Raw genomic sequence first — 10,778 nt, forward strand, 5'->3', positions numbered from 1 at the left:
CTTGCTTCGATTTGATGATTTTTCCTTTTGCTCTGAGAATCTGTAGACAAGAAAATTGACGACGAGGACGACGTAGATGACAACGATAACAACGATCACAATAAGACGAATAGAATAAACACCCTAGCTTTTTCTATATACATATTTCTTAATGACAATTGATATAAATGCATACAAAAGAAAGAGACTATTTCAATAAAAGATGAAATATTAAATAAATAAAGAAATTACAAAGTATTAAAATATACAAAATGACGTGATTGTTAATAAAAATAGATATAAAAATTAAAAAAACTTTACCAAATTTTGGCGATTCGCTCGAGTTCTAAATTAGTTGGTACATTATTCGATTGTCTTTCAACGTTTGATACATTTCCCGTATAAACATATCTCTTGCCGGTTGGCACTTGTTCTAATTCGTATATGCTGTTATGTTGAGCAAAGAAATCCGCTTGAAGGCGGGTAACCATTATACCAACACCTTCTATCACTGCCAATAAGAAGCCGCCAAATGTTGCGCTACCTAACATCGATGGTATGCCAGTTCTTGCTGCTAAAATGCCACCAGTCAAAGCTCCGCTCATTATCGAGTTCCATGGGTCTTCCTTCGAACGACAACGAATCAGCGTACACTCGAACGCCGAGAATAGGCCACCCCATACTGCGAAGTTACCAGCCACTTGAGGTCCTCGTGTCTTAACCGCAGTCAAACCACCGTAAAGTCGTCTTCGAAAGCCTGATGGAGCGTTACGGAAACCGATAAAGCTCTGAAAATTTTGTTTCCTTTATAGCTTTTTCTTTTTTTTTCCCCTTTTAACTATCAACAATATAACATTAGTACTTTTTACATTTATTCTATTTTCGTTCAATGCAAGTTGTTAAGAAAAACAAAAAAAGACATTTCTGATAAAACTAATATAATTAATGAGATGGGTCATGAATTTACTTGAAAAAGTGAGCCTCCTATCAAGCCCATAGCAAATGCACCCCCGCAATCGTCGATTACTCTCCAAGGACAAGGTTCTCGCGTATATTCCATCTTTTTCTATCAACTACTTTTATGTTACAAAACGTTTCGATCTTAATTTCTTCAAGGAAACACGAGAAATCGAGCCATGATCTCCGAATGATATGCAATTGATAATCCTAATAATAATAATGGTCAAAATAAATATAAAATAACCTTAAAAAAAACGTGTCACCTCTCGATCTCGCGATTCGATTTTGTCAATCTAACGACAAGTTCGTACACTTGGATGCGTTATCACAAAACTTGGAATAAAAAAATGAACTATGTAATTGTATGAACATTTTTGAGAGTATCTAAAATATTAAACTGCCAATGAACTAATTAACCCGACTAAAAACCATGAAAATAATAAAATAATAATAATAATGATAATAATAATAATAATAATAATACAAAGGAGAAGAAGAAGATAAAGTAAAGTATTTAATCGTCGGACCATTAGAAAGGGTAACACGATTCTTGATCTGCCTCTGCGGGGGATAAATAGAGAGAACGTGAGCATCCTAAGTGAATAATAAACATCATCGGGGGTGGAAGAGGTTGGTTAGATACGGCAGAGGGTGGTTTTTATATGAGGGTGCCTTCGCGTTGGTTTAAGGTGCCCATATTGGTCCCCTAGCAAAAGCCGCAGGCGTTTTTCCTCTTTTACGCTCTCTCTCTCTCTCTCTCTTTCTCTCTTTCCCTTACCGAATAAAATTCGCCTCCTACCCCATCCTTCTGCTCCTGATTCCCCCCCCTCCCTCTTCTTCTTTGTCCTAGTCTCTGGAATTTATTATTCCTTTGCTATTATACGATGATTATCTAACTCACTGTGCTCGCCACCGTTTGTAATACGAGAAATAAGCGTGGAGTTTCGCTTTGGACGATGGATCCGATGACAAACCGAATATAAATCGATCGTATGTATATACATACGTTATATACCGTCATACTAGTACTACACGCTATAGTAATCACGATAGAACACACGTTTCACGCCTTTCAGAAACACATGTTCTTGCATCTGTCGCGTGTTTCTCTACCAAATTATTACATTTTATATCCAATTAATATCTATCTTCGTAAACATAGATTGTCATTTTAACTAAACACTTTCGGTAGAACAATGAAAATAACAAACTTCAAACAAAACCGATACAAAAAAATATGTGAAATAATGAATATTTAATTACATATTTATAACGTTGCAATATAAACAAAAAATAAATTGACATAAATTTAATACGAATTAAATGTTATTCTTGTAAATTTACCACCATCGTAAATATATTTTTTTTTTTATTAGGTGAATTGGTCACACGTTGCTGTGACTTTTTTTTATAATACGTTGATTTAATGTAATACTAAATTATTCAAATTCACTTATAATTTTGAAAAGTTGAAATTAAGCGCAAAACAATATAAGATTTTTAATTTTACATTTTATTCATCTCATATTTGAGTAATAGTTCTTTTGAGTATAATATATTACTTGAATTATCTACAATGTTGTTTATTATAACAATATATGAAAATATACTAATACACGAAAAAATAGAAAAAGTAAAGTTATGTCGTATGTAAATCTAAAAAAATAGTTTGACGTGAAATAAAGTGAAAGAATTGAATTGAAATATGACGCCATCTATTGAACATTTACAAAACCTAGAAATCTATATAACCTCTAAATAATAAATTTTTAAATTAGCAAATAAAAAATAAAAAATAATCGCTATAAAAACTAACCTATATTCTAAGTTAGAAGAAATTGCACAAAATAAAAAAAAATTTCATTAAAATCAGTCGAGTAGTTTCAGAGTTATAAGCGGACAAACATTCTGACACTGAATTTTTAGATTATATATGTATATAGAAGATGTATTTAAAAAATCTCATAATTACTTATTATTTTTGGATGTTTTTGTTGTTGAACTACTCGATGTATTCTATAACATAAGGAAAAAAAAACTGGATGTCTTCTTTTCTTTCTTTTTTTTCATCAAATTGAATCTCAGAGGCTACGACGTGGTTTATGGTATGCAAATTGGGTTCGGCCCGTCCTACCACAACCACCCCTTTCTTCCAAATCCTAATCCAATCCGCTTTTACGTAAAGCCTACCTGCTTTGCCTTCATGTCTGCCTTTGTAGCTAAGCGTACGCACGAGAATGAAAGCAAATACGAATCGACCGATTTTCCGAATGATTTTTCGACCAGTTTCAAGGATCTAATCGAATAATACTTTTAACTAGATATCTCTTATATTTTCATTCAAAAAAAAAGAAGTAAAAGACAATAAACGAAATTTTAATAAAAAAAAAAAAAAAAAACAAATTCAGTATAGAATCTGTTGCCTTAAGTTTGTTTCAATTATCTAATTTATTTATATAATATTCATCAGTATAAATAAGTAAAATATGAATATATACAAGGAAAATTTACGGTAAGTATAACACTTAAATATCTCCGTTACTTGAGTTCGTATAAGAAGAAAAGCTTTGACTAAAAAATTGCATTATTACAGTTTGGAAATTTAATGGTTGAAATAATTTTTTTTGAGCATAATGAAAAACAAATAGAGGATCATTTATTTTTGAGATATTTAAATCTAAAAATAATTAAAACATACTAGATCATAAATTTATATTTTAATGTAAACATTATTGTCTTTAGAAAATGTGTACTAATAACATAGGCTACAGGTGCTCAAAATGGTGACCGTTTGTTTCAATACATAATTGAAGTATTTTATCTAATTATCTATAAACATTTTCTATTTCCCCTGATGTTATCAATTGACATGTAGCTAGAGTATTGTAACAGTAACACGTTTAGATATTAAACATAGATGTATGTATAATATAAACACTTAGAGTAACAAGTTTACGATATACCTTCATTTAGAAAAACATTTCTACCTCTAACGAAAGAAATTCTCTTATCTGTTAATTATGGCTATAATATGGGCAAAATATAAAAATAATAATAAAATATAGAAAATAAAAAAAAAAACGAAAGGTAAATAAATATTCTAAATGATAGAATAAACTGTTTATTTACAGTATATGGTGATTTAAAAGCTCGGAAAATGGTCGCTTATAGGTCATAGCTTATGGGACAAACCCTTTCGCTTTTCATTACAACGAACGATCGAAAAAGTTATCCTTCCTCTTTGTAGTTTCGAGGTCCACATTGTAGACCTCGAGTATTGTTGTGGATCGCCACGCGACAGTTGTTCGATGGTATCGATGTCCTTTCGATTTAACGATCTTTCAAGAGATATTCAACTACCCTTTTGTCGATGATCACAAGAATGATCGCTAGAATAATCATTCCTTTCATCCTTTTTACTTTCTTCGATTTCTATAGGTACTTCTTTACTAATATATTCCAATTATGTTAACATTGGCAACAAATATACTTATATTAATATAATATTGACTGTATTAAATGTGATATTAAATGATATTAATAATGATGGTAGTGAGATATTATAATTATTTTTATTATTATTATTATTATTATTATCTTCAATAAATTTGTAAACAATTTTTATTTATCATATATATATATAATTAATATGTTAATAAATATAATAATAAATTAATATTATATATATAATTAATATATATTAAATATTAATATATTATATATATATATATATATATATATATATATATATATATATATATTTATTATAATTATAATTATAAATAAATAAAATTAATATAATTACAAATATAATAAATAAATATTATTATATTACATACAATTAATACAAATAATATAAATATATATATGTATATATATTTATCAAAATTTATTTAAATTAATACTCGATTTTATCACTACTAACGTTCTCTAAAAAATAACGCAAGAGTAAAGATAGATATGTAGATATTTGAATTACTTACATTTAATTAAATAAATTGAAACAGATAAAACAAGAAAACCCTATCCTAATCAAATTGTAAAATAAATAGACAATTATATATCAATCGGGAAGTTACTTATGAACAAAATTAAAGATTTTGCTTACAATCGCCTATACTCATTTCAGACTAGAAAAATCTAACAATACAACCAGTAATCCGTACCAATATTGAACCTTTCATCTTCGGCATGATTGGACACTGAAGGAACTTAGAACTTCAACACTTACTCTACTGAAGAAACTTTTGCGATGGCTCCAAAGCAATCCCCTTCGCATTTGACCGAATAATGCCGTGAAGTTGATTAAAATTGAATGAATTGTTGAATTCTTGAATCATTAAACCTTTGTATTGTTGAATCATAGAATCGATGATTAAACTGTAATTAAAAACACAAAATAAAATTAATTATGTTTTATATCATTTAATATCTTATTCATGAACGTAAACCACGAATGAAGAAATGCATGATTTAAAAAATTAATTAGAAGTACTAATTAAGATTGATCAATTATTCTTAAAGCAATTTATGCGATTGCATAATAAAATACTCTTTTTCAAAAGAAATACTAGCTCTAAGATTGCATTGCACGCAATCACAACTGAAACTCTGAAAATCAAAGTTTAATTAAAACAAGTAATAACATACTTATGTTTATTTATTTTACTATAAATAAAAAATATTCTAATCGTTTTAAAATTTAATAACAAAATATAATAACACTATTTATATGTTTTAATTATTATTAAAAAAATATTTAAAAGATGTAACCACAAACTTGCTAACTATATAAAAAATAAGATAAAATTTAAATGAAAATTATTATAATAAAATAATAAAATAATAAAAATTGTATTCTATTTTTCATAAAATAAATTTGATTGGGATAGAATTATTTTACCATAGCGTTAATACATAAAAGAAAGGATACATATAGCATTTTTGTAAAATTAAGCAAGGTATAATAATTAAAAATAATAATTTAAACAATAAATTATATATATATATATATATATAGAATCAATTGAAAGTACCTTGAATTATTTATAAATTTAATACTACAATACCTAAAATAAATTTTAGTCAATAAAATTTTATAGAACAATATTGCAACATGCAATTAAAAAAATTAATTCAATAAATCATTTCATTCATAATAAAATTAATTAACGAAACGAAAAGTTACAATTTTGTAATACATCAACGTCAACCATTGGCCACTGGCATTACAGATTTTCTTACTTAATTTTAAAACATTCACACCATCGATGACGACGATGCATAAACCTGCAAATCAAATGAAATTTAATTAAATATTAAATTGTGCATTAAAATATTATGTAATTACTTAAAAAATAAATTCTTACGCGCAAAGCGTACACATTATGTCTGATCTCTACGATGTTCAAAATCAAAATAAAATATTTCGTATGTACGAGTCACCTTCCCCCTTTTACTCACCTTAGTCAGTTATTCAGAGATGTTTTTCTATGTGTAGTTGATACAGGCCGAATTTCCTAGAATTAGCCGAACGAAATAAACATAACTGATACTTGCCACGTTTAACCATGGCCTTCACCTTCATCTATCCCTTTCTCTCTCTCTCTCTCTCTCTCTCTCTCTTTCTCTATCTGTCTCTATATACATTCAATCGTATGAATTATTATTCCCCGTAAAAATAAAAAGCAAATATTTATGTTATAAGATATTCCAAAAATAAAAAACATGGAACGAACGTATTTAAAGCTACTTTTTTATTGATCTATGTTTCGTATTTCTAAAGATAGATTGTTATTTATTTCTTAATATATAAATGGTTAATAAATACACGTAGATGTGTATTCATATTGGTTCTTCGATTGAAATAATTTTAAAAATAATTATTAAGTAAAGTCTTGAATTTTTAATATCCCTAATTAATATGTATATATACATATTAGAATATACATTAAATATATTAAGTTACTAGGAAATATAAATAATTAATAATTATATTAATAATATAAATTATATATTAATTATATTATACTTTAAAAATATATAAAATAATATATATCATATTATTATATTTACTAATTATTATATATTAATATATATATATTACATTATATAATATTAAATTATTATAATAATTAATAATATATCAAATATATTAAATTCCTAGAAAATTTAAATAATTAATAATTATATTAATAATAATATATTATATTAATTATATTATTATTATATATAATATTATTACATATTAATAATATATTAGAACATATATATAAATTATTTGATTAAAATTATTAAAAAATAATTTTGAAATATATCTCAAATTTCAGATATTTAACTGCAATGTATATATATGCGTAAATATTAAAAAATCATATTATACCTAAGTGTTGAAAATACGTCGAGCATATACGTAAATATATGTTTAATATATTCCTGATAGTTACCAAGAATAAATTAAACATATTTTAATTATTTATGATAAAAACAAATTATATTTTACTTGATATAATATATAGATACAATATATACTACTAGGAATAAATTAAACATATTATAATTATTTATAATAAAAACAAATTATATTTTACTTAGGGAATGTTTAGAAAAAATATGTCAGATCAAATAATTTGTAATATAATTGTTAATTAAGAATACTTAATATAAATTCGCAATATTCCATGAAAATAAAATCAAAAGTAGAGTTCGATCAAATAAAGCACAATATTATAAATTTCGATGCTCAATTGAATTTTATTTTCCATTAATTTCGTTCTCATACTCTTTATTATTATTGTCTCAATAAAATATTTATTCAATAATATTCTTATCAAAGACATTATTGTGCGTTTTTAAATTGTTTATACCCGGTACGCGTGGATATCACGAATCCCTCTGTCATATAGTCCCCGCAAGCTTTACCCGATCGATATTTTCCCGATTTCTACCCCTCCATCTAAATAACGAGTTCTCTTAAAAATCTTTCACTTTTTGTTTGATTTGAAAATTTTCAGCATCTTCCCAAAAGAAGTTTCAAAAAGGAAAGAAAAGAAAAAAAAGAAAAGAAAAATGATTGATCAACGTTCAGGTAAAGAAAATTCACATCCAAAAGCAATGTAGTCGTCCAAGTTTTAAGATAGAATCGAGAGGAAAAGTTCTAAACGGCTGTCGCAACATTTCAAGTGTTTTCATAGGTCAAACGATTACTATGATTATAATAGAAAAAAAAGGCACTATGAGGTGGTATACTTAATTCATTCAATGCATTAGAAAGTGCTTACATATATAAACATATATATGAACAGAAAAAAGGTAAATCTTTTTTTTTTTAATGAAATAATAAAATATAGATATCGTATTGAATATCTATTAGGTAATGCACGACAGATGAAAAGCTGCGAAGCTTATTGTTAGCTCGAAATGTCCTCAACGACGTGGATCCAAGTAGAATGAATATTTCAAGAGCGGAATCCGCCCATCTCATAGTACGTTTAGCAAAAGAAGGTGGAGGAGGAGGAGGAGGAGGATCGAACGAACGAATATCGTTCCCTCAAAGAGCATTTGTGTAATTTATTAGCACGTAGAGAGGACTATCGCGGGGATGAAACCCTTTTGTCGGTCGTGCCAAGCGCTTAAGCGGTTGGTTCTATCCAAAGTGAGTTATCCTATGATATCGCCTTATGTCCCAACAAAAAACATCTATCCTTTCTCTTATGTACTAGTAGGTTTATATATATATATATATATATACATATGTATGTACTTGTGTTCTTGCAAATATATAGTGAGGTTGAATAAAATAATGAAAGCGTCCCACGTGTACGGAGTTGCAACATGTTTCCTGCAACATTATTTTGTTCAACCCCTCTTACGTGTATCTAAGTTAAGCAACTCGATCGATTCATATACAATACATATATAATATATATAGTATAAAGTATATAAGACTTGCGACTTTATCTTATACTAACTTTGATTCTCTCCTGCTTGATACATTATACGAGATCCAAGGGAACGTTTAGCCCTTAAGGCACATAGTAGTTATTAGCCCTTGGATCGATTCTCTTTCCTTCCTTACATCTTTGCATATACTTGCTTACTAAACTTCTGGATGCATTCAAGTAATCTTACAATATAATATTACATAGTAGATTTGTGCATGCTGTTGTATATGCGATTGTGAGTGCTTGTATGTATGTATGTATGTATGTATTTAGTTTTATTTGCCTATTTTACATCCTTTACCCAAAGTAGCTGATTTGTAAGAATAAACAAAGATCAAGATAACTAATGTACGTCTAATATTATATAAACAAAAGACACTTTACTAATATTTACTTCCATAAAAATAACAATACTACACAAGAATAGTTTAAGTAAATTAAATTGAATGATTAGAAAGAAAAGGAAAAGAAAAGAGAAAAAGAGAAAGAATTAAAAGGGGAAATTTAAAGGCAACTAAAATGACAGAGATGGTGAGTCGACAGTAAGATTAGAGCAACGAAGGAAAGAAGTATGCCAAGAGGCAAGAGAGCGTGTTCCATTGTTAAAAGAACCAAAGAGTAAAGCAATAAGAAATAGAAAATGGAGAAGAAAGTGAGCGGTTTCTTTTCTCGAGTATGAACTACCACGCCCATACTTGAATTCACTGCTACAATGACCACTGTTCCGTAACAAAGGCTAAACAGGCAAAATATTGGCGAAAATTCTATCGTCATGGTATAGACAGTTTCTATGAGAGCCACACGACATGAATAAAGTAAGGGAAAAATAAGAAAGAATAGTGAACTTTTTCAAATAATATCTTAAATCTAATCTATGAAGAAAAGTGAAAGAGAAAGAAAAAGAGAGAGAGAGAGAGAGAGAGAAACCATTAATCCTGTTACATGACTAAACGGTCACATTTTCTCTCATAAAGATTCGACGGAATCAAGAAGGTGCTAAACAAATTTTTAAGGACTTCCGCTCCGTTTAACTACAGCATTTATATGTACAAGGGTAGAGTTCATATAGACGACATAAACTAAATTTAACAATACTAAATCTTGTTCCGTTTTATTATATCTCTGTCTCTCTCACTCTAACTTTCTCCCTCCTTCTTTTTCCCATGCACGTGACATACTCTAGAAAAACTATTATGGTTAACCACAAAGAACTTGTATGATCTCGTACCAAAGCAACCCCATTTTCTACCTATTCTCTCTCTCTCTCTCTCTCTCTCTCTCTCTCTCTTTAGACTTATCCCTAAGAGTTTTGACATACTTCGTTAAACTCAAAGTAAAGCATCGACGACACCCTGCTGAGAAGTGTTCTCTTGCTTGAGTTTTCTAGTGGCAATTCGTTTATTTCGCGTTTTCTCGCGTGATCGCCTCCTCCTACTTCAGAATACTCGATTTCTTATTCGTGAATGCTTCTTTTATTTGATTATCAAATCAAAATAAATATGTTTCCATTTAAGTGGGATTATCCGATATTGTAAAATATTTCTAATGAAATAAATAACTAACGTTTATATGTAAGAATCTAATACGCGTCTGTGAGAATTACACAATGATATAATATATATATATATATATAAACAAGAATAATATTAGACGAAAGAAAAATATGAAAATCTTCATGTGCCGCATTAGATGGTAGCACAACGTTCAGAGAATTTATAAATTATGAATATTTCAAGAGAGAATGACAGCAGAGGCTTTTCGCGAAACTGCTATTTTCCTATCTCGGATGCAATAACGTCGGCCAGTGTAAAAGGGATGCTTAGGAAACAGGATGGTATACGACGCTAAAACGAGAACATCCCTTTGAGACGAGCGTCAAAGCTAATGGACTCAATC

The 10,778-nt window shown here is 28.2% G+C and overlaps 1 protein-coding gene across 1 annotated transcript; it reads right to left on the reverse strand.

Moving 5' to 3' along the window:
* Window positions 1-296: 296 nt before the first annotated feature.
* On the reverse strand, window positions 297-1,039 carry LOC107072266 (mitochondrial import inner membrane translocase subunit Tim17-A). Its single transcript, XM_089170957.1, has 2 exons — window positions 947-1,039; window positions 297-767 (listed from the first exon to the last, which is right to left on the reverse strand). Exons 1-2 carry the CDS (start codon window positions 1,037-1,039, stop codon window positions 297-299), a joined length of 564 nt encoding a protein of 187 aa, XP_089027083.1.
* Between the last annotated feature and the right edge of the window lie 9,739 nt (window positions 1,040-10,778).

The sequence above is a fragment of the Polistes dominula genome, unplaced genomic scaffold (genome assembly GCF_049000335.1).
Source record: "Polistes dominula isolate Pdom_NZ unplaced genomic scaffold, Pdom_raw_medaka contig_31, whole genome shotgun sequence".
NCBI lineage: Eukaryota > Metazoa > Arthropoda > Insecta > Hymenoptera > Vespidae > Polistes > Polistes dominula.